Source organism: Eschscholzia californica, unplaced genomic scaffold (assembly GCF_041429995.1).
Source record: "Eschscholzia californica isolate CP2 unplaced genomic scaffold, dmEscCali1.0.p SCAF_3, whole genome shotgun sequence".
Lineage (NCBI taxonomy): Eukaryota > Viridiplantae > Streptophyta > Magnoliopsida > Ranunculales > Papaveraceae > Eschscholzia > Eschscholzia californica.
This window is the reverse complement of record NW_028238420.1, coordinates 22,540,361-22,564,990: the sequence shown is the minus strand read 5'-3', so window position 1 is coordinate 22,564,990 and position 24,630 is coordinate 22,540,361. Positions and strand designations below refer to the sequence as shown.

The 24,630-nt window shown below is 40.8% G+C and overlaps 2 protein-coding genes across 2 annotated transcripts; one reads left to right on the top strand and one right to left on the bottom strand.

Moving 5' to 3' along the window:
* Positions 1-1,173: 1,173 nt before the first annotated feature.
* Positions 1,174-13,892, bottom strand: LOC147549056 (uncharacterized). Its single transcript, XM_086668197.1, has 7 exons — positions 13,566-13,892; positions 12,556-13,480; positions 4,200-4,554; positions 3,984-4,122; positions 1,790-2,077; positions 1,543-1,632; positions 1,174-1,446 (listed from the first exon to the last, which is right to left on the bottom strand). The coding sequence occupies exons 1-7, from the start codon at positions 13,890-13,892 to the stop codon at positions 1,174-1,176; spliced, it is 2,397 nt and encodes a 798-aa protein (XP_086524323.1).
* Positions 13,893-18,289: 4,397 nt separating this feature from the next.
* On the top strand, positions 18,290-22,177 carry LOC147549055 (uncharacterized). The gene is made up of 7 exons (XM_086668196.1): positions 18,290-18,601; positions 18,738-19,097; positions 19,194-19,532; positions 19,580-20,621; positions 20,748-21,226; positions 21,426-21,776; positions 21,896-22,177. The coding sequence occupies exons 1-7, from the start codon at positions 18,290-18,292 to the stop codon at positions 22,175-22,177; spliced, it is 3,165 nt and encodes a 1,054-aa protein (XP_086524322.1).
* Positions 22,178-24,630: the final 2,453 nt, after the last annotated feature.

Genomic DNA, 24,630 nt, shown 5'->3' with positions numbered 1-24,630 from the left:
CTAGATCTGTGCCACGTGTTACAGAAAGATTCGATTTTGATCCAAACTTTAACTAGCTATAATTCTCTCATCCGAACTCCTATTTGACCTCTGTCTTCGCTGTTGGACTCGTCCTCGACTCTACTTTTCATTCGAGCACCAAAGTTGACCAAATAGCCAGAATACCCTTACCACCAAAGTGACCAAAATGCCCCTCGTTTATCTATTTTTCAAGCTCAATTCCACAGAAGACACCTGGAAAAGAGAAACACGTAATTTATCAGAGTAACTGCCCAAAATGGACTAACTAACTCGAGTTATAAGAGATTCAGATGGGACATTTTCATGTCTCATCATTTAGTTTACTTGCTTCCTTTATTCTTTTTGTTACTCTTTCAATCAAAACCCCCATTTATCTTTGTTTCCTTTCCTTTTTAGGCTAAGTTAGCATTTGATATCTAGACTGGGGGATAAGATCCTTCGACATCCAAACTACCTTCCTATCCTTGGATCGATCCCGGCTTTGCCGGATTACTACTTGATACCTCCGCTTGGGTGTGCAACCTTTTCGGGTGCATCAACTAGTATGGCCATAGAAAGTGTTTCTTTATTCTTGTTTTAAGCACAGATGGGTGCATAATTTGTAATTAATTTTAATTTCAAGTTTATACGATCTGCGAATCGTTAGAGTCTTGTAATTAGAGTTTAGGGTCTATGAGTCCATTGAAGAAACTCGAGGAAGGAATCCAAAGGCGAGTGGGAGATATCAATGGAGGTTCAAAGATGGAGATCTAGACGAACCAAAAGACGAAACAAGAAGCAAACCAAAGGAGATTAGATTTTCTAGGTTAGGGGCCATACTAGGATCCATGTCTGCTTGATTTACTTTCTCGCGCGTATTTACTTACTTATTTACGCTTTATGTCGTGGATGTTAGTTAGGCTAAATAGTTCACTGTAACAAACGTCAGACTAGCGTAAAAGTCCCTCAAAATAATCTTGAGTAAAGTGCCTATCTAGATTAAGACACCTTTTGCGCCCTTGTTCGAGGAAGGTGGGTCGGCCTTCGCAGAGTACCTCCTCTACCTTCGGACAATGCGGGTAGGTCTATAGAAGAGGCCTACATGTCTAAATAGTTCTACTCAACGAGATCAGCAAAAGAGTTTTGGATACTCGAAGCAAAAGGATAGATTAGTCATTCATCAATGAAATATTCTTCAATCTCCTCAATCTCTTGAATGGTCATAACTCTTCGATTAGGACATTCAGCCTGGAAATGCCCAAATCCTTGACACTTAAAGCACTTCTTCTTCAAATTTAAGTCCATAGGTTTTGCTGAATTCTGACTTTCTGGCTTTTTGCTGCTGCTACTAACATCACTCTTCATAGCTCCTTTTAGAATCAAATGAGAAACTGGATTGTAGGATCTGGTATATGGCTTCTTGCTTGTTTTGATCTGCTTCTTCACCTTGATAGCAATCTTTTTTACGTCATCAAGAGTCCAGAAAGGCTGCAGCTATACCTTGGTTGAAATTTCATCATTCAAACCATGTACAAAGCATACAATAGTCCTCTCTTGTGGTTCTTGAATATCACAATGTAATTGCAGAAGATCAAACTCCCTTGTATATTCTTCTACAGTCTTCTTCTCTTGCTACAAGTGTGTAAGCTTTAGGTACAAATCTTGTTTGTAATCATCGGGTAAAAATCTCCTCTTCATAAGTCGTTTTAGCTTTTCCCAAGACCTGATTCTGGTCTTGCCTTCTCTTAAACGCTGCGACTTAAGAGTATCCCACCAAAGGCTAGCATACCCCTTTAGAGGTTGCTATTTTATACTTTTTCTCATCATCATAAATATTATATTCAAATGCACGTTCCATTGATCTTAACCAATCTAGAAAGTCATCTGGATTCAGATTACCTTCAAAATCAGAAAAATGAACTTTGAATTCTTTTTGGCGATGTTGTTGTTGATGTGGTCGATTATCTCTTCTTCTCCTACGTCCAGAACTAACACTATGATCATCATTATAACTAAGAGAAACACGTCCATCTTCATCAGAAGATGAATGGTTATCTCCGACTCTTTGTCTTCTTGGCTGCGCTTGCACATTCATGCCATTAAAAGCCTGAACTATGTTGCATTTGCTGCCTCATTTCCTCTATTTCTCTACCAATACGCTCAGCGTATGCTTGGTCGAGAGTCAATCCTCTTGGAAATTCCATATTATCAAAAGAAGGGATTTATAATTTCACTTGATACCACTTGAATTATAAGCTTCTGGATTATAATTTCACTCCACCAACCACTTGATGCGTTTTCCCGGAAGCGTGAGTACGGAGTGAAAGGGGAGTATTGTAACAGAGTAACTAGGAAGATCCGGATCATCACACTTTGATAAAGTTGCCACCACAAAGTGATAAAGAAACCGGTTGAGCTAACACCACACCTGCATAAAGTTGCCACCACCAGATGATAAAGACGCTCGAAATCCACCACCAATGGCTCTTCCAAAACCAGAGGATAAAAGAGTTGATCTAAAGAGATCCAAAGTCACAAAGACTCTATAATTTCCAATTCAATATTATCTGCTTTTTCCATTCATAATAAGCCTCGTTATATAGAGGAAGATACATTAAATGCGAAATAAAAGCTAGTCTACATGCATAGAAACTGGTTACATTGGAAACAACTTAGTTTAAATGCGTGAATGTAGAAAGACGAGAATAACTTTAATGCAGCTTACTAAAAACGAAAATGACTCTTCAAGTCTTCGATAATCCTCTTTAAAGGCCATATTTAATCATTGCTTAGTTGGTAATTATGGCTTAGTTGGTCCAACTTCAGCAAAGTAGCGCTCAGCCTGTTGGTAGGCTGGTCTGTGTTTTCCAATGCTGCATGCTCCAACTCTGATTATTCCAGACCTATTTCATGATTCAGAGCTGTTTGGGTCAACTCGGGATGATCTAGCTTCGATGCTCCCGCATCAATTCGTACTTGATTATGCTTTACTAACTTGATGCTTTTTTAAAATAATGTACGTTCCAAATAATAACTTCATCGAACTCATATGATAGAAAAGATATAACAGAAAAGTTTCAGAAAAGAAATTTCAATAGAGCCCGCATTTTCTGGTTCAGGTTGTCGTTATAATTTGAGATGAACTTTTATTAGTCGCCGACAAACTGGGAACCCTGCAAGATATCTTACCACTCATAATAACATAGAAGTTTTTTCTTGACTTTTCTCTGCTGATATAATTCTGGATATTTGCTGCCTTCTTCTTTATTTTCCGTTCATTTATTTGGGTTCCTATCTCCTACCTTAAAACTCATAAAAAATCTTGTATTAGTTATTTTTTACATTTTTAGGGTCTGACAAATTAGCCGAATTCATCAGTTATTTGAGGGTTAAACTTCTCTAATCAATCAAACAATTTTGGGTACACGTAAATATGTGATATTTCTAGCTATTATTTTCGGTTCAAGTCCCACTCTAAGCATTTTTGAAGTATTTTTAACTTTTATATATTGAAATTATCTCTTATAAAATTCAATTCAACTACCAAAATCACTTCTCCTTCACTACTACTTATTTTTCTTCATCTAATAAAATATTCAAGCTCAACTAGCAAATATGGAAAGATATTTTAAAAGAAAAATTTATTCGGGTTCATCAATTTCAACACCAGAATTTTCAGACTCGACTCCAACATTATTTTTTATTCCAACACCGCGACCGACTCCAACACCGGAACTGACTTTGATATTGGTAAGTCTTCTCGAAGTTAATTTGTCATCTTTACCAATCCATCTGGGACTTAGACTATCAATTTCAAGTTATGAAGTTAATTTGTCATGAGAGAGAAACCTGGTCTTCCAAGACTGAATTCTAGCCAAAACTCTATCAATAAGAAGCAAACAATCAGAGTATTTCAGTCTCGAGGAGATAAGAGGGACCCCCAGGTATCTAATAGGGAGAGAAGCACACTCAAAGCCCAAAACATCCTGGAAAAGCTGCACTTCATTATCAGGTAATCCAGCAGAAAATAAGGAGCTCTTCCTTTGGTTCACTCTCAGACCAGTACACTCATTAAAGGAAGCAAGGACCTCAGCCAAGGCCATAGCAGAACCAAAATCACCTCTACAGAACACCAACAGGTCATCAGCAAAAGCCAAATGGTCACTAAAGGCTTAGCACACTTAGGGTGTAAATGAAACCTATTCACCTTAACCATATCAAGTAAGAGCACATTAAAAACTTCCATCACTAGAACAAACAAATAAGGAGACATTGGGCAGCCTTGCCTAATCCCTCTCTTACCCTTGATGTATCCATATGAACCCCCATTCACCATAATAGAAAACCTAGAAGAAGAGACACAAGCATATACCCATTGTCTAAACTTACTAGGAAATCCCATCCTCTCCATGACCTTCATCAGAGCATCCCATTCAACAGTGTCATAGGCTTTTTGCAAATCAATCTTCATAGCACATCTAGGAGGACCAAGAGTTTTATGATAATCTCTAGTAAGCTCATGGGCTAGAAGAATGTTGTCTTGAATACACCTGCCTGAAATGAATCCAGACTAGCAAGGGCTAACCAGCTTAAAGATAACATCCTTCATTCTCACAGTAATAATTTTAGTAATACACTTATACACAGTGTTGCAACAAGAAATAGGTCTAAAATCAGTGACCCTAGAAGCATTCTTAGATTTAGGAACCAAAGTGACAAGGGTAGAATTTGAAGGATATAATGCCTAAGTCTGAAGGAATGGTATCCTTCCGAAGGAGTGTCCTTCGACCAAGGTTGCAATGCGTACAATTTGGCGAATAGGATCTTAATGACCTTCTTCGGAAGATCATTAGTCCGGTCCAATTAGGGGTCGTAATGCTTAGCTAGAAGCCAACTACGATCGTCGAATCAAGAGTTGATTCGCGGCTAACATAGACCGGATCCTACAAGGGTTACACATCAGAGTAATGATTTGAACGGAGAGAATTGACTAAAAGGATAATGGCAAATAAGTGGATTGGATCCATTATTGGTAAGTCCTGAAAGATTCGAAGAAGTCCGAAGAGATAAACATGTCCGGGCCCAAAAGGGAGGCCCGGAAAGGCTTTAGGTAGGCCGGCCATGTGATGGCCGACCTAGGCAATAGGGCCGGCCATGTGATGGCCGGCTAGGCCCTAAGTGGGCCGGCCAAGGAAGCCCATAAAGGGCTATGTTGGCCGGCCACTTTAAGTGACCCAAAGGAGGGTATTTTGGGTGTTGCCTTATAATTAGGTTTTAGGAATCCTAGTTTGAGTCTAATACCTCTTCTAGGGATTTCTATATATACCTAATTATACAACCTAAAGAGAGAGACAATTTTCAAGGAGTTGAAAGAGTTTCTCTGAGAACCTGAAAGAGTTTCAGAATATACATCTCAGAGAGAGAGAGAGAAAATGAGTTTTCTCAAGTATCTAGTCAAGAAGAAGGAGTTCTTCATCTTAACCTTCAAGAAGGTCCTAGCTGACTGAAAGGAGGGAGTTCAAGTCATTACTCGGTGTCTCAAGTAGAGGAGCTACACTTGGAGCTCTTATCTTCCGAATACTGGTCGGGATTTAGTTCGTGGGAAAGCGATTAAGAGGTAATCATCTTTCCAATCTAGTTCATTGGTATGTTCATGGATAGATCCTGGAAACTAATGTTAAACATAGAGATGTTTGAGATTCCGCTACCAACACTAGACAATTAGGTGTATGAGATAACCTAGTATAATCCCCTTCAGTGGCATCACGAGCCGTTTGCATGAACTATCTTTGACTAGACGAATTAGATTCATACTTGAACAACTAGATACTAGTGTTTATGATGTTTGAATAGAGAATCAAGCATAGTTTGATGAGATCAAATTAGGGTTTTGAATGAGATTCTTGACCTACAAACACTAAAAACATAGTTTTATGAAAAGAGTTTTCATAAACAAGCTTTAGGGTATAAGAAATTTGATAAAAATCATCAAAACCATGAAGATTGGTTGATGAATTTGTCAAAAACAGTACCTAACAGCAGCTGGAACAAAGAAAAACAAAAAGAAAATCAGTTGGAACGGTGGGATTTCCAAAGAGTTTGGAAACCCAGCTGGCCGGACCGGACAGGACGCGTCTGGGCCGGACCAGCACGTCTCGGACAGATAGTCCGAGACAGACAGGGACTGGAAATCCAAGTCCGTCAAGGAACGGGAATCCTAGTCCGGCTCGGACTAGGAGTCCGAGACTCTCGGGTCTCGGACGTCCCAGAGCGTCTTGGACGCGTCTGGGATATCCCAGTCCAACACGGAGTAGAGTCCGAGACTCTCGGGTCTCGGACGTCCCAGCGCGTGGAAGACGCGTCTGGGATATCCCAGTCCGAGACGGAATAGGATTCCGAGACAGGAGTGCCTCGGACATCCCTGACGCGGCTTGGACGCGCTCGAGGGAACCTATGAAAGTCTCGGTCTAGGACCGAGACACTGGACGGGTCTCCGGACGCATTCAGAATGCGTCTGGAGCGACCAGACGCATCTTAGATGCGACTGGAAGCTTCCAAACGCGACTGGGATGGGACCGGAGCATCCAGAAGCGTCCAGAAGGATGGCCTTGCCGTCTGTGCACAGAAGCGTCTGGGACGCGACTGTGGAGCACGAGTGCATCTCGGACCGAACATCCGAGATGGCACATGTGCTGTCCCAGGCCAAGACACGTATGGGACGCGTCTGGAAGTTCCAACACTTCTCGGATTGAGTACCCGAGAGGGATGAAAGTAACCCGATGGTCTGGACGCATCTGGGACGCGACCAGGACGCATCCTAGACATCTCACCCGAGATGTCTATGGTCTGTCCTAGGACAGAAGCGTCTAGCTGGGCTAGGACGCGTCTGCCCGAGAGGCTGAGCACGACTGGAAGGTGCTGTCTCATGGTCCGGACCTTGACCAGGTTAAGTCAAGGGTTGACCAGAGACCAGTCAAGGGACTTTGACCAGGGTTGACTTAGGTCTTTTTGAGTGTGACTCAAGGGCCTTTAGGCCATGACCTGAAAGGGAGTTTTTTCAGACTTTTTCTCCCGGTTCCGAGCATTTTTTTTTCCGATATAGACCCGAGTTAGAGAAAAGCCCGAACGGAGTTCTTCCTTCTATTGATTTAGGAAACAATTAAGGAAGAAACGTAATGTGCTTCTAGTTTGAGTATTGTGAATACGAAACTTTAGAGCCCATTAGACATAGAGATGTCACAAATTCCCACGAATAGCTATACGAGACATAGCAAAACCTAGAAACGAATCTAGGATACATACTTTGTTTATTATGATTGTCATATTATTGTATGTATGGATGTATGTGACTGCGTAGAATAGTATACCTTTAGATAAGATTATCGTTTCTTGTTCTAAGCGCAAGAAGTTGTGCCCGAATAATACTTAGAGTATAAGGGTCTTAGAATCTATTAACGAACTGAATGATGAGATCATGGTTCAAGTGGGAGTAGTCAATAGAGGTTCTTGGATATGGATCCAAACGAACCATAGGCGAACAAGAAATAAACTTAAAAGGTGAGATCTTTTAAGGGGTAATACTAAGATTTAACAAATCATTACGCAAACCCACATAAACTTTTACGTAATAAATCATGGATGGTTATGCAAGAGTTCACAGTAACGCAACTTGATAAATTACGTAATAAGTCCCAAAAAGAATTTTGAGTAAAGCCTACCCAGATTAAGACACCTGTTGAGCCCTTGTTCATCGATGGTGGGTCATGCCAAAGCAGGGTGCCATCTTTTACCTCGGGCCAATACGGGTAGATCTATGAAGAGGTCTACATGTCTAAATGGTTATTCTCAGCGAGTCAGCAAAAGGGTTTTGGATTTCGAGGCTAAAGGACGATTTAATGTTTAAATCGTTAACCAAGAGTCATAGGAGTATGATTAGTAAGGAGTTACTCACCCAGGACGACGAATTAAGGGCAGTGCCAAAGTACGCTTAATTTCGAAGGAATGGGATCTTGGAATTATATTATTCTAAGGGGACGACAAAAGTAGAATAATATAGGCAAATTAAGAAAATTGTCAGGATAACAAGTTTAATCACTTTCGCATTTCTTACATGTAGTTTAATTATGACAACAAAAGACTCAAGCAGCATACGCTGGCTTCTGGAAAAAGAAAAGTTGAATGGTGACAACTTTATGGTATGGGAAAGGAATCTAGGACTTGTCCTAAGATCCGAACATAAGGCAAACGTATTAGACACACCTATTCTTGTTCTCCATGAAGATTCGACTGAACAAGAGAGGGAGCAAGAAAGGAATATTCGGAAGAGGTCCGAACCCATAACATGCCTCATGTTGGCAACCATGGAACCTAATCTTCAGGATAAGTTCATAGAAATGGATGCCTACACCATGATTCGACAACTTAGGAATTTGTTCCAAAAGAAGTCAAGAATGGAGAGGTATGAGATTTCAAGGACGATATTGGATATGCGTCTTGAAAAGGGAAAGCCTGTAGGGCCACATGTTTTCAAAATGATTAGTCTTTTTGAAAAACTAAATCGACTGGGATTCGACAATGGCCGAGATTTTGCCACTGATATTATTTTGCATTCGCTTCATAGTGGATTTAACCAATTTAGAATGCACTATAATATGAATGGCTGGGACAAATCTCTGGAAGAACTACACGCTATGCTCCAAACAGCCGAAGAGAACATTGCAATAGTTGAACCAAAGAAAGAAGTTCTGATGGTTCCTAAAGAAAAGTGATTTAAGAAGGACGGGAAGCAGAAATTCAAAAGGAAGAAAACGGGTAAAGGGAAAGGCAAAGAAGTTGCCATGAACAAAGGTACCCATTCTGATTCCAAGTGTTTCTATTGCGATGGCACGGGGCATTGGAAAAGAAACTGTCCAAAATTCCTGGAAGACAGAAAGAATGGAACTGGGAGTTCCGGTCAAGGTAAAAATTATTAAAAGTTATTCAATTAAATACAAATTCCTCAAGGTATGTGATACCTAAAAGACTCTTATCATTATGAATGACAGGAGCAAGGGGGAGCTGAGTATTTATTGAAGAGGAGACGAACCTGTCAAAAGCTAAGAAGGCAAGAGTTGCTGGAAAAGCTCAAGAAGGATCATAGACTCGATAGGCAATACTTTAAAGCAATTTTGGTATTTCTTTTTCTTTTCAGAACATTGACTCTGTAATGAGATTATGGGAGTGAATAAAATATGAGATATTTTATGATGTTCTTAAAAGAGCCTATTTAACTTTTAAGTAATTATACCGAATGATCCGACTTAGTCATTCTAATCTTGTAAGAGTACAAGAGTTCAGTTAATCGTAGAAAATAATGTTAGACATAAAAGTCTACGATTAATGTGATTAGAATGGACGTAAGACTTGATTTTGGAGAAGTTTTGGAAACAAATCCTAAATCGAGAAGTGGGTCTGGGTGACTAAAGAATATGATGAGATCATAAGTTCAATACTCATCACTCTTCCGAAAACACAAAAGTCTAATACGTATCTGCCAACCCACTAAAAACCTAGAAAAGCTATAGTGAATAATTGAGTCCATATGAATATGGATATTCTTTTAGAAGGAGTTCTAAAATTTGTCAATTATTCTAATGTCTAAAGCGTATTAGACATAAGTTCTTCGAGAAGAAGAACGGGGTTTTCTCACAAATCATCGAAACACAATGAGATTGTTGCTCTCGATGGTGTCTTCATTAAAAGGAAGGTCCTTCAAAGAACACAAGTGGGAGGAAAAATCGAATAGGATTCGATAAAGAGAAACAAAAGGAAGTAAGGAGTTACTTGCCTTAAAACGAAAGGGAGTAAGAGTTACTCGGCTAACGTGACGAGGGATGTCGCCTTGAATGGTTCAAGGGACAATCGCCTAGAAACTTCTTAAGGAGTTAAGAAGGTTGCTCAAAAACCCCAATGAGTCTTGAGAAGATTCAAAAGAACTATAGCAGAAACCACTCTGAAATTGGACCGGTAATCCAAAGAGATAAGAGTAAGAATGGTTAAATCTTGTGCGACAAGAAGGTAAGTGGGAGTGAAACAAGCGAGTTTCATGTCCTGTATATAGGAGACATACACGAGAGGACAGAAGACGAGGGTAAATTAACCATGGGCATCAAAGTCTATGGAGATAGACCAAAGGATGATAAAGACTCGTTCAAAAGGAGTTTTGAAGAGGTCTGAATAAGAAGATCTCTTGGAGAGAAATTCTACCCAGCTACCGTGATAAACATGGGAGAGACACTTATGTTTGAAAACATAAGAACGATCATGAGATGATTGTTGTTTACCCGAACATCTGAGAAGTACTTGGAGTACGAAAAGATGTCGTCACCCATACAAGTCAGAAGATTGAAGAAAGTCATCAAAGTAATCTTCCGAAAATAAAGATAGGAATCTTTTAGGAAGGGCTAACAGGTGGAAAAGAGTTCTTCATGCTGGGAGTCGTTACTAACTCTACTAGATAAGAAAGTAAAATTAGAACTTGGGAAGTACTAATTTCAGTGGGAGAAACTGATATTATCGTAACAGCTTACGAAGAGTTCGAAAGCAAGATAATAACAAAGCGAAGTGAAAAGGAAACTAAACTGTCACCTTAGAACGATCATGAGATGCTCGAATCTAAGGAATTAGGATCAAGGAAGGAGTATCCTAAGATGACTTGTAAAATTGAGAACGTGAAGGAGTTCACGCGGGTGCTCAAATTTTACAGACTCTTGTTATCCGAAATAAACTTGGTTTATTTCGTCATCTAAATTGTGGTTTAGAATCTAGACGACAGTCCAAAAGGATGGAGTGTTCCAGGTAGGTTTATTAGATACGTGATCAAATAAAAGAAACCCTACTAAGTGAACATGGAAGCACACCATCTTACTATCCCTAGTCCAGGTCATTAATTGGACAATAATGACTTAAGAAGACTAGCATGAGTGATTGACAAGATAGCGCTGTTTCTTGGGCTATGGGAATAGGAGTATTCAAAGGTCAACTTCATGGGTGTATAGTTGATACACTGGAAACCCGCCAAATGAGAGTACTTCAAGAGTTGAAGTTATAAAATGTCATAACTCTCATTTAAGCAAATTGGAGAGATTCCTCAAAACATGAGTACTCACTCAGTTTATGGAAGGAATGTCGAACTTTGGTACCGTCAAACGCCATCCGTAAAAAGTGGTTATAAAAGCGGGATACTGGGGGAGACAGGATAGACATGAAACTGAGTGGGAGTACAAGAATGGATTATGTTTTCCTGAGTAAAATCAGGATAAAGTATCTCCAGGGCACTTGATGAGAAACAACTGAAAAATGCATGGCCGTGCTCAAACGGATTAAGAGTTAATCGTTTGGATTGGAAGTTGTTCTCGGGATCAAGAAAGTCTGATGAATATGACATATCAGATGAGATGCGAAAAAACATGGGAATCGAGCATTGCACTTGTTCTAAGTACAAGTGGGAGACTGAAGGATATAATGCCTAAGTCGGAAGGAATGGTATCCTTCCGAAGGAGTGTCCTTCGACCAAGGTTGCAATGCGTACAATTTGGCGAATAGGATCTTAGTGATCTTACTCGGAAGATCATTAGTCCGGTCCAATTAGGGGTCGTAATGCTTAGCTAGAAGCCAACTACGATCGTCGAATCAAGAGTTGATTCGCGGCTAACATAGACCGGATCCTACAAGGGTTACACATCAGAGTAATGATTTGAACGGAGAGAATTGACTAGAAGGATAATGGCAAATAAGTGGATTGGATCCATTATTGGTAAGTCCTGAAAGATTCGGAGAATTCCGAAGAGATAAACATGTCCGGGCCCAAAAGAGAGGCCCGGAAAGGCTTTAGGTAGGCCGGCCATGTGATGGCCGACCTAGGCAATAGGGCCGGCCATGTGATGGCCGACCTAGGCAATAGGGCCGGCCATGTGATGGCCGGCTAGGCCCTAAGTGGGCCGGCCAAGGAAGCCCATAAAGGGCTATGTTGGCCGGCCACTTTAAGTGACCCAAAGGAGGGTATTTTGGGTGTTGCCTTATAATTAGGTTTTAGGAATCCTAGTTTGAGTCTAATACCTCTTCTAGGGATTTCTATATATACCTAATTATACAACCTAAAGAGAGACAATTTTCAAGGAGTTGAAAGAGTTTCTCTGAGAACCTGAAAGAGTTTCAGAATATACATCTCAGAGAGAGAGAGAAAAGGAGTTTTCTCAAGATAGTCAAGAAGGAGTTCTTCATCTCAACCTTCACGAAGGTCCTAGCTGACTGAAAGGAGGGAGTTCAAGTCATTACTCGGTGTCTCAAGTAGAGGAGCTACACTTGGAGCTCTTATCTTTCGAATACTGGTCGGGATTTAGTTCGTGGGAAAGCGATTAAGAGGTAATCATCTTTCCAATCTAGTTCATTGGTATGTTCATGGATAGATCCTGGAAACTAATGTTAAACATAGAGACGTTTGAGATTCCGCTACCAACACTAGACAATTAGGTGTATGAGATACCCTAGTATAATCCCCTTCAGAATTTACCTCACCCAAGAGCTTCCCTGAAGAAAAGAACCTCAACACAGCTTTTGTAAAGTCATCACCAACAATATCCCAGCAAACATTGAAGAAGTGAGCAGTAAACCCATCTGGTCCAGGAGACTTATCAGGTCCAATAGTAGACAAAGCATAAACCACTTCATCCCTAGTAACCTCCCTAGTCAGCAAATCAGCCTCAGCCTGCTCCAAAATAGTACCAAACTCCATGTTGTTAAGCACCTCAGGCACTCCCCTCGGATAATTAGAAACACCACCAAACATATCTTGATAAAAATCAACACACTCCTGAGCAACCAAATCAGCCTTAAGAACCTTTTCATTTCTTCCATTATAAATGAAGGGAATGTTGTTCCTAGACCTTCTCTCCTTCAAAGAAGCATGAAAGAACTTAGTGTTGTTGTCTCCCAAATGAATCTTCTGAACCCTTGACTTCTGCTTCAACATACTCTCCTCTTTCCTAGCCAATTTAGAAAAACCAGCCACAGACCTCCTCTCAGCCCTCCTAGTTTGCTCACAAGAAGGATTGAGATACACGTGCTCCTGGAGCATCTCCATCTCCCTTTTGGCCCCCTGCACCTGGGCAGAAAAGTTTTTAAATCTCTCCTTCTTCCAAAGCAACAAAGCAGCTTTCACCTTCTTCAGCCTACACACCAATCTATACATAGGGTTCCCAGTCACCTTCACGTTCCAAGCATTAGCAACCACTTCCAAGAAGTCCTCCTCTTCTGTCCAACAATTATAAAATTTAAAAGGCCTAGGTCCCATTGTAATCTCCTTAAACAAACTCAACACACAAGGAGAATGATCAGACACCCCAGGCTTAAGAAACTCAGCTTTGTAAGAAGGAAAAAGCTGAACCCAATCAATGTTCACAATAGCCCTGTCCAACTTCTCAGCTACACTCCTCTCTCCCACCTTGCATATTAGACCAAGTAAAGAGAAAACCTCAAAAAGGACAATCAAATAGGTAAGAATCCCTAACACACTCCTGAAAATCAACCAACTCCCCAGCTCTAACAGCAGCCCCTCCTTGCTTCTCATCCACCCCCAAGATAGTGCTAAAATCCCCCATCACTAACCAGGGTCCTTCATAACTCTGAGATAACCTCCTCGTCTCAGCCCACAACCCTCTTCTATCAATACTAGTGTTTCTAGCATAGATACAAGTCAGTAAAAAACTCCTACTATCCCTCATCACAACAGAAACAGTCAAAGTTTGGTCTGTCATAGCAACAACAGAAACCACAACCTGACAAGGATCCCACAACAACCAAATCCTTCCTGATCTATCACATTCATAGTTACTTAACCAACTCCAAGTAGGCATCATGGAGTTCTTCACTTTCTCTTTATTATTAGCATCCACATGAGTCTCCAACAAACAACATAAAAACAAATTATTACTCCTAATAAATTGAACTACTTCTTTTATTGAGAGTCATTAAGCCCCCTCACATTCCAACTACCAAAACTAATCATTAATAATTCTCAAAGGGCCTCTGCTCTTCAATCTCTGACCTGCCTGAACATTTGCCAAAGTACCCCCAAACAAGAAAGCCTTACCAGCTACACCAGACTGCTCAACAACGGTACCCTTATCCATTTTATCATTCTCCCCTCCATCGACACTCAACTGACAAGTATCCACTACACACATCCTTTTAAGAGCCTGCCTATTGCTAGGATCATCAGCAGCCTCCCCCACAGGCCTTCTAGCACTATCAAAAGACTTATTCTTCTTGGATCTTCTCACCTCTGTCCAATGTCCCTCATCTAAAACCATATTAGTATTATCAGAAGTAACATTTGCCTTCTCAATCTTACTTTTTGCAGGGGGAACCAAAGGAGGAACCACACCCTGAACACAAGGAAGTTGGGAGCCTAAACTCTTAGCAGGAGACACCTTATTAGATGTCAAATCCTGAGCTCGAGCTAATTGTATACCAGGGTCAATCTTAGTCACAACCCTAGGAGCAGCTGGCATAATACCAGCATCAGTACCAGTCTTATTATCCTCTTGGGCATTAGGTCGAACAGAAGTTTTGCACTTACACAAAGAGTGTCCAAAAACACCACAACCACTACATTTCAATGGTTTCCATGCATATTAAACATGAATATTAATAACCCTAGTGTCTTTAACAGCAAAAGAAATTACCTCAGGCATTGTACACTCCTTATGAATCTCCACACACACACGAGCATAAGCTAATCTGGATCGACGAGCAGTAGGTTCATCTAGCATAATAGGCTTCCCCAAATGGCTAGCAATCATAGCCAAGCCCTTAGAATTCCATAAGAACATAAGAACATTCCTAAAGCACACCCAAACAGGAAGAGTTCCCATGGCAGCTATATCTTCTTCAATAAACAACCTCCAAGGCCTGACAAAGAACAACCTATTAACAATGTATAAAGGCTCCATTTCCAGCACCCTCTGTCGATCCTCTTCTAAAGCAAATCGTATGATGTATGAAACATCACCATGAGCAGTTAGAAACATCTCCCCTTTGTGTTTTGGTCTGATCCTTGGCATCCCTTGGGTGTTCTCTCTGGCCTTTTTGATATGAGATTCAGGTATAGTTCTTTCCTGCATAGTAACATCAAAGTGGCTGATTTTATTAGACATGGTGCCTGGTATGTTCCTGACTTTCTTAAATATGAGATTCCTAATGTCTTTTGCTAGACTTTCAGAGGTCCCTCTGCACACTAATTGCCCTGATAGAGTGGTGTGGACAGTTAGTTCCAATGGTGTCTTCTCTTTGAAGAACACCTATTAGACCCTCTGCCCAGGAGGTTCCTTGGAAGCAGCTCTTATGGTTTTCTAGTTGTATTCCCAAACATTGTTTTATTACTTGGTTGGTGCTAAACAAGGGGTTGAAGACTAGAGTGAGGCTTAGACAGTGGGGAATGGATGTGGTGGAGAGCTGTGGTATATGTGGTTTAGGTGCAGAAACTGAGTTTCTTCTCTTTTTTGATTGCTGCTTTTCCCAGACTCTTTGGCTCAGGTTGCTCAGTGCTCTGGGTTTCCAGAGAGCTTGTTTGGGGTATGTAGAGGCTGAGGTGGACTGGTGCAGGTCTCATTTTCATGGTGGTTCCATCTTGGATAGAGTAGGCAGACTTGTGTTCAACTCCTTCTTTTACCATGTGTGGAGAGAAAGGAATCATAGGGTTATTAGGACCAAGGCTCTCACTGTTGATGTCCTCTACAACACCATCATTGATGAAGTATAAAGGCAGCAGCTTGGGGGTCCAGGTTAGAAGATAATGCCTCTAATTTTTTGTTTGCTGAGAAGTGGAATTTGAATGTTGTTTTGAGTAAACCTAAGACCAAAGGTTACAAATGGGAAGGGCCTCCTCAAGGCTCTGTTTTGATCAGTACAGATGGCTCTCTTAACACTGAATCAGCTGGATATGGGGTCTTGATTCGAAATGCTGCTGGTGAGGTTCTCTGCCTATGAGCTGGTTCTGCCTTAGCCCAGTCTATTGATGTTCATGAGCTCCAAGGTGTTGAATATGGGTTGAGGTTGGCTCACTCTCATCACTATGATAATGTTGTGATTACGACTGATTCTTTGATGGTGCAGCTGCTGCTCTCTGATTTCTCGAGGCTGCCCCCTTGGAATGCTTGGCATATTTGGCTAAACATCAAAGTTCTTTGGGCTGGTTTTCATAGTTGCAAGATCCGGCATGTGGTGCGTGAAGTGAATATGGCTGCTGATTTCCTGGCTAAGTTGAGGTCTGAGGGTGAAGTTGAGTTGGACCTGGGTCTCTTACCTGTTGAGTTTGAGCGTATTGTTGATGATGATAAAGTAGGTCGAGTGAGATTGATTGAGGAAATGTTGGTAGGCTGGTTAGCCTCTTTGTTTTTTGTTTTTAGTTTTTGCTTGTAGATTTTGTTGTTCCTTGTTCTGGGTCTGGGCCCTTTTCTCCCTGCTCATGAATGAAAAAAAAAAAAAACATCTCCCCTTTGGGTCTCCATCGAGCAGTGAGCACTCTACAAACCAGATAAAAAGGTAATCTCTGCCCAACAAAAGAACCAATTAACAAATTCTCACACTCCTTAATTTCCTCCTCAAAATCAACAAGATCTATCTCAGGTAGCTCCCCCTCTTTACGAACCAAAGGAGGAGAGTAATCTAGCTTAACTCGATATTTCTTCAAATCAGAACGAAAAAGAGAAGCCCAGCTCGAACTCTGCTCCTGTTCCTTCGAACCAGAGCCACCAGGTTGTTGAGAGGACGAAGAACACTTACTGTTAGAGAAACCAGCTTCAAAAGACGACTGATCACCTCCTGCTCCCTCCTTAGCAGCCGGAGGGAGCAAGAGCAATTGCTTCCCAGCCGCCAGACCGGCTGAAAAACCCCTCCAAGAAACACGGAAAACCACCATCCGCCACCCCTTGCCGGAAAAACCAAAACAAAAAGAGCCCTAGAAAATCGCGCCGCCCGGGAGTTTCTCTCTCCTAAACCCTCTTTTTTTTCTCTTTCAAATTTCGGCTTTTAGTCGGTGTCTTTTTTGTTCTTCTTTCTTGCTTTCTGTGCCTCTTTAGCTGGTCTGGCGGCTGGGAGACATCTCCTTCTTCCCTCTCCAACGATTATGGAGAGGGAGGAAAGGTTTTCTTTTGGTTTCTTAGATGGTGGTTCGAAGAGTCCGATGGAGGAGGAGAGGTTTAGCTCCGGTACTCGTCAGGGAAGTTCAAGCTGGGCGAAGTTGTTTCAGGAGAGAGAAGGTGGTATGAAGGAAAAGTTGGAGTTCTTCCCTTCTGTGATGATTAATGAAGAGAGGGTTATTGTGACTTCTACCAAGGATTATTCTGAGCAAATCAGTTAGTGTAAGAGTTGGCTCATTGGTTCATTTGTTGGTCGGAGACTGGACTTTAGGTTTGTTCGTGCTACCTTACTGCGTATTTGGAAACCCAAGAGAGAGATGTTTCTTACTATGCAAGGAGATTCTTCTTTCAACATTAGGTTTGCTCTTGAGGAGGATCGACAGAGAGTCCTGGAGATGGAACCTCTTTTTATTGCTAATCGGTTGTTTTTGGTTCGCCCATGGAAGCTCTTCATTGAAGAAGATATTACAAAGATGGAATCAGTTCCTGTTTGGGTGTGCTTGAGAAATGTTCCGAGCTTCTTGTGGAATAGGAGAGGTCTTTCTCAGATAGCTAGTCATTTGGGTTCTCCCATTATGTTGGATGGACCAACTGAGCTGAAAACTCGGATGTCCTTTGCTCGTGTTCTTGTGGAGATAGGTAAGGATTGTTTGCTGCCATCTACTATTCCTATTTTGATTGATGGGGTTCGAAGAATTGAAGTTAGGGTTGAATATGCGTGGAAACCTTTGAGGTGTGATGGTTGCTTTGCTTTTGGACATTCTCTTAGTCGATGCCCAACAAGTGTTCGACAAAATGTTCCAAAGCCTGAGTACAATTCAGAAGCTGGGAAGCAGGCCTTTGCTGGTCCTTCTAAGGGTACAAGTAGCCATGCTTGGGTTCCTAGGCAACCTAAAGGTTCTAATCTTGGAGTTCCTGGGCAGTCTAGTTATTCTTCTTTTCCTCCTTCTCATTGTGCTCCAGCTTGTGATCAGAATGAGGCCTTTGTGAAGGACTCTTCTGCAAAAAGTTGAGCTACTTGTGCTCAAGCTGTGCCTCCTAGTGAGGCAGAGCTTGCAAAAAGTAAAGAGGGGAGTTTTCATGAGCTAGACTTGGCTGGAACTGCTGCTACCATGGTAGATGAGGGAGGTGGGTGGTCAGTGGTTACTAATAAGAGAAATAAGAAGGTTAATGCTGGTATTGTTGTTGTTCTTTCTTCTCCCTTGGAGGAGCAAAGGAACACTAAAGGTTCCAAGAGACAATGTGTGGGTGACTTTTCTTCTTACAAGAGTCCTGAAGGAGAATTGATTTTTGGTGCTGGAGGCAAGGAGAATAGGTCAGAAGGAGAGTCTGAGCCTTGTGATGAAGGTCATGCTGGTGTGGCTACTAAGGTAGCTTTGTATTCCAAGAAGGGGGTTTCTCTAACTTCCAGTTCTGGTGGGATGGTAAGAGGTCCCTCCCGTACCTTTAATGGTTAATTTTGGTTGCTGGGATGTGAGAGGGTTAAATAGCTCTCTCAGAATAAGAGATGTTAGGGATCTCATTAGAATTAAGAAACTTAGTCTTATGGGGCTGGTTAAGACTAGAGTTGTGAGGAGTAATAAACTGGCTATTCAGAGAAGCATTAGTCCTTTTTGGAGCTTCTTAGATAACTATGATGAAGATGAGGGTGGTAGAATATGGTTGGCCTGGGATAGTAGGGAATTGAGAGTGGATATTTTGTTTAAATCTAGCCAGTTACTTGCTGTCCATGTGGAGATGCAGAATGGTAGTGAGTTTCTCTTGGCTATGGTGTATGGTAGCAATCTTGCTGTTGATAGGAAGATTCTTTGGAAGGATATCAAGGAGTTGACTGCTGAGATTGAGGTTCCTTGGATGTTCATGGGTGACTTCAATTCTATCATGGGGTGTGATGATAAGATTGGAGGGGCAGATGTCAAGGCTAGTCAGTCTGAGGAGTTTTAAGAGTGCTCTCAGGTATCTCTCCTTTTTGACTGTCCTTTTTCTGGTTGACATTTTACTTGGTCTAATGGACAGGAAGGTGCAGCTGCTATTTGGACCAAGATTGATAGGGTTCTAATTAATATTGATTGGCTTGAGCTCTTTCCTGGTTCCAATGTGGATTTTGAGGAGCCTAGATCTTCTGACCATTCACCTGCTATAGTTTCTCTTAATGAGGTGCAAGTTAGAGGGAGGAGACCTTTTAAGTTCTTTAATTGCTGGGTGGAGGAGACTGGTTTTAAGGGATTGGTGGAAGAAGTTTGGGATCAGAAAGTGGAGGGCAATCCTATGTTTAGGCTTCTGTTTAAACTCAAGGCTGTTAAGAGTAGTCTTATCCGGTGGAAGGCTGCTAAGTTTAGAGATTTTCCTTCTCAGGTTGCTACTGCTCAGACAGAGATGGTTAGGGCTCAGGGGCTCTTCAGGAGGATCCTCTTAATGCTGAGCTTAGAAGGGTTGAGAGAAGGGCAGTGGAAGAGTATGCTTCTAAGGCTAAGGCTGAGTCATCTATGTTAAAGCAGCAAGCTAGAGTTAGGTGGCTTACCTTGGATGACAATAATAACAAATTCTTCCATTGTACTATTAAGGAAAGGAGATCAAGGAATCTTATTAGAAAGCTTGAGAACTCTAATGGTGAGATAGTGGATGAATGTGTTTCCTATTATGAAAATTTGTTGGGTACTGCTGATGTTAATGATGAGGAGGACAGTATTCTTGACTCTTTTCAGTTCCAACATCCATGGGCTTATGAGGACTGTGAGATAGTAAGGATGGTGAGTAGAGATGAAATTGTGTTTGCTCTCTCATCTATTGGTTCTGATAGGGCTCCACCAGATGGTTTTTCTTCCTTCTTCTTTAAGCATTGTTGGAAAGTTGTTGGGGATGATTTTGTGCTTGCTATCCAGAGCTTTTTCAGGGCTGGGAAGCTTCTTGGTGAGGTTAATTCTACCTTGGTTTCTCTCATTCCAAAGGTGCAGAATGCTTCTTCTATGAAGGACTTTAGACCCATCTCTTGTTGTAATGTCATTTATAAATGCATTACCAAGATTTTGACAGTTAGATTGAGGCAGTTCATTTTTCATATAGTTAGTGAGAACCAGTCAGCTTTCATTTCTGGGAGATCTATCCAAGATAACATTATGATGGCTCATGAGATTGTTAGGAATTACAACTACAAGGGAGGGGCCCCAAGATGTACTGTTAAAATTGACATTAGGAAGGCTTATGATACTGTCAGATGGTCAGCCTTGCTCAAGATTTTAAGGAAATTTCAGCTTCCTGAGAAGTTTGTGAATTGGGTTTATGTTTGTGTCTCTTCTGCCAGATATTCTATTGTTGTGAATGGGGGTTCTCATGGCTATTTCAAGGGTAAGAAGGGGCTTAGGCAGGGATGTCCTATCTCTCCTTACCTTTTTGTGCTTGTTATGGAGGTGTTCTCTGCTCTTATTATGAAGGAGGAGGCTGAAGGTAAGTTTCATCTCCACCCCAAGTGTAATAATCCTAAGATTAAGGGTTCGAGGCACACGCTGAACAATTCAAAAAAAAAAAAAAAAAAAAAAAAGAATCCTAAGATTACTCATTTGTGTTTTGCAGATGATTTAATGGTTTTTCTTAAAGGAGATTGTGAGTCTGCTAATGCTCTTCATAGTGTTCTTCATAGACTTCAGAAAGCTACTGACTTAGGGGTGAATTGTGCCAAAAGTACCATGTACTGGGCTGATATTGCATTTGAGGAGAAGGAGAGATTTCAGACTATTCTAGGTTTTCAATGGGGGACTCTGCCTGTGAGATATTTGGGCTTGCCTTTGGTGGCTTCAAGACTTACTTATTCTGATTGTGCCCCTCTCATTCAGAAGGTGCAAGGTAGGATCAAATCTTGGAAGGCTAGATACCTTTCATTTGCTGGGAGGTCTCTTCTTATCAAAGCAGTGTTGTGTAGCATGATTATCTATTGGACTTCTGTCTTTGTGCTCCCTAAAAAGGTGCTTAATGAGCTTGACTCTCTTTTCTTCAATTTTCTTTGGAGTGGGGTTGAGCTTGGGCATAAGACTCCAGCTGTGAAGAGACAAATTGTTTGTCTTCCTAAGAAGAAGGGGGGTTGGGCATTAGAAGTGTTCAGACTCTGAATAATGCTCTCAATCTTAGGCATGTGTGGGATATAGTTAGTGCCAGGGATACTCTTTGGGTGAGATGGGTCACTAACAACCTAATCAAGGACAAGGATTTTTGGGTTATGAAGGTCCCTAATGACTGTTCTTGGTGTTGGAGGAGGATTCTAGGGAGCAGGCTCAGCATATGACATTTCACCAGCTTGGGAGTGGTACTACTCTGAAGTTCTGGTTGGACATTTGGCATCCTCAGGGCTTGCTTTATGAGTTCTCTGTGGAGAACTTAAGATTTGCTTCTAATTTCAGTCTTAGTTCCCTAGTGTCTGATTTCATCCTTGAAGGGAATTGGAACTTTCCTTCTTATTTGCTCCCTCTGATTGAACCTATTGTCTCCTCCTTGCATTCCTCTCTTATTGGGGTTTCTCCAGAAGATAGGGCTGTGTGGTTGGTTAGTAAGTATGGGGAGTTCACTCTTAAGGAGACTTATGAGCATCTTAGAAACAAAGGTAGCCAGGTTTCTTGGAAGGGATTGGTCTGGTTTCCTTCTTTTATCCCTAGGCACTGCTTTATCACTTGGGTAGCTTTGCATAGGGGGTTAAAGACCAACTTGAAACTTATTCTTGGGGTATGCAGGTGCAGAGGGCTTGTTTTCTTTGCTCTCATGAGGATGAATCTGATTTCCACCTGCTGTTTGGATGTAAGTTTTCTACTTCTATTTGGAGGGATCTTTTGCAATTGCTTGATTTGCAACTTATTGTTTTCTCTGTTTGGGACCAGGCAATTGATTGGTGTATTGCCCAATTTAGTGGTATTACTTTTAAAAAGAGAATGGGCTACTTGATTCTCAATGCTTTTGTGTATCATGTCTGGAGAGAAAGGAACTTTAGAGCCTTTCAACACAAGAGCATGTCTTAAATGGAAGTTATTTATGTTATTCTCTCTGAGCTGAAGATTAAGGTTGCTGGTTGGGGGGCTAGGATTGAAGAATCAGCTACTGATAGGAGAATTCTTGAGGTGTTGAATGTTAACAGAGCTTTGGTCAGGCCTGTGGCCAAGGGGCACAGACGGAAAGCTCCTGATGAAGGCTGGGTCATGGTTAGTACTGATGGAGCCATGGGTAAGGATAGGGTTGGGTATGGTGCTTTGATTAGAAATGCTCAAGGTATAGTTCTTGCTGCCTGTGCTGCTCCTACTCCAGTGCAGAGTGTGTTTTTTCATGAGTTGAAGGGTGTTAACCTAGGCTTGGAGCTGGCTGAGTCTATGGGTCTTCAGTTCATTATCATAGCTTCAGACTCTACTGCTGTGGTGTCTGCTCTTGGGGATCAGGCTAGTCAGGTCCCTTGGAAAGCTCGTGCTCTCTGGTCCAAAATCAAGAGTAAGATGGAGTGCTTCATAGATTGTAAGGTGAAGCATGTTTACCGAGAGGTTAATAGTGCATCTGACTATCTCTCCAAAATGAAGATAGGAGATGTGATTCATTTGAATGTTGCTGACTTGCTAGGAGAGCTTGCTTCTATTGTGGAGGATGACAGGAAGGAGGTTATTAGAATCAGGAAGCATTGGCCTAGTGTGCCTTGAGATGTATTTTGTTGATTGTTTTTGTTTGTGGTCTTGTTTTAGGTTGTTGCCTTTTGAACTTTTGTATTGATCTTTTGTTTCAATAATATAGGGTCGGGGTCCCTTTAATCCCCGCTGACCACTTCAAAAAAAAAAATTTTCAAAGACATCCATCTGTCTTCAAGATAAATGGAAAAACATCTATGCCCATACTAGTTCCCACATTGACAAACATCCACATATAACCACATAATATGACTTTTGTAATATCAAACTAAATACGTAACTTTGGATCCGTATCTAAGAGCATGAATCGATACATTCCCAAATTTGTGGATTTGTAGCTTTTTGAGACATACTTATGACATTCCTATGTCAAACGGGCCTTACGTCTATTTACGTGAAAATGTGACAAAAAACGCGTTACAATTTCCTTTGTTTGATTTCTAAAATCAATTTATCACAAAATTATGTTTTGGGTCGTAAGTCGGCCCATGTCAAAATTAAAAATGTATGTACGTGAAACAGGAAAGCAAGTTTGGAGAACGAAAAATAACTACAACCCAGGTCAAAAACTACAAATCGGGTCAAGACTCGAGTCTTGTCAGCCTTTGGTCTTAGACCCTCTCGGATGGCCAAAGGCATTCCCAGGCTAAGGCTTAAGACTATTCGCTCTTTGCCCCATGACATGTCTCAGTTCTAGGTCGAGACGCTTTTCAGACCTGTCCAAGACCAGTTCCCAAAAGAACAACTATTTTTTCTTTATTTTTTCCAAATTTAAAACCACATATCCAAAATATTTGAAAAATTGTTTTTTTAAATGTCAAACAGACCGTTGTGTTTGATATCAAGGAAATAATTCCATGAAAATAAAAGAGTTCCACGGAATTTATTTCGTGGAAATAAGAGTTCTTTCGTTTGATAGTCATTTATTATTCCGTGAAATTACGAACCCTATTATTTGGTTGACAACTAACTTCTACGAATATAATATTCAATTAAGAGTTTTTATTTACTCCATGTGTAGTCAAAATGACATTTTTTCTTTTATGTTACTAAAATTACATTTTCATCCTTATGATGTCTAAATTACATTTTTACCCTTATATTTTCAAAATTATATTTTTACCCCTATCTTGTAAAATTATTTAACCTTATGTCATTTCAATGTAAAAGTGTAGACATGCCATTTCTACAATATAAAGGTAAGAATGTCATTTAGACCACATAAGGGTAAAAATGTCACTTTAATTTATACGAGGGTAAAAATGTCATTTTGACAACATAAGGGTAAGATGTCAATTTGATATTATAAAAGGGTAAAAATGTAATTTAGGCTATATAAAGCCAAAATGTGATTTGAACAACTTTGTAAACATGTCATTTAGTAAGAAGGGCAAACATGTCATTTACCCAATGTATAAGTAAAAGTTTATTTTGCTAAATTTTATGGGTAAAGTGTTATTTAAATATTAGGTCTGTAGTATCGGAATATATTAAAATATTTTTATCTTGATTTTTGACTTCCCACGGAAACTAATTCCTAGGGTGGAGCAAGGAATTAAAAGTGGCTATTTCATGGAAATAGATTCCCTAAAGAATTAAAGCCATGGAATTATACTTCGTATCAAACGGTGAAATACCTAATTCCATGGAAATTCTTTTATTTCCATGGAAATAGGAGATATCAAACACACCTACCCCATAAAGAAATCAGGTTACCACGTCGACGTAATGATTGGTCAATCTTTTCCCTTATTTTAGCAGACTGGTTGCTTTTTCTTAAAAAAAACGATGGTTTTGCGTAGAAA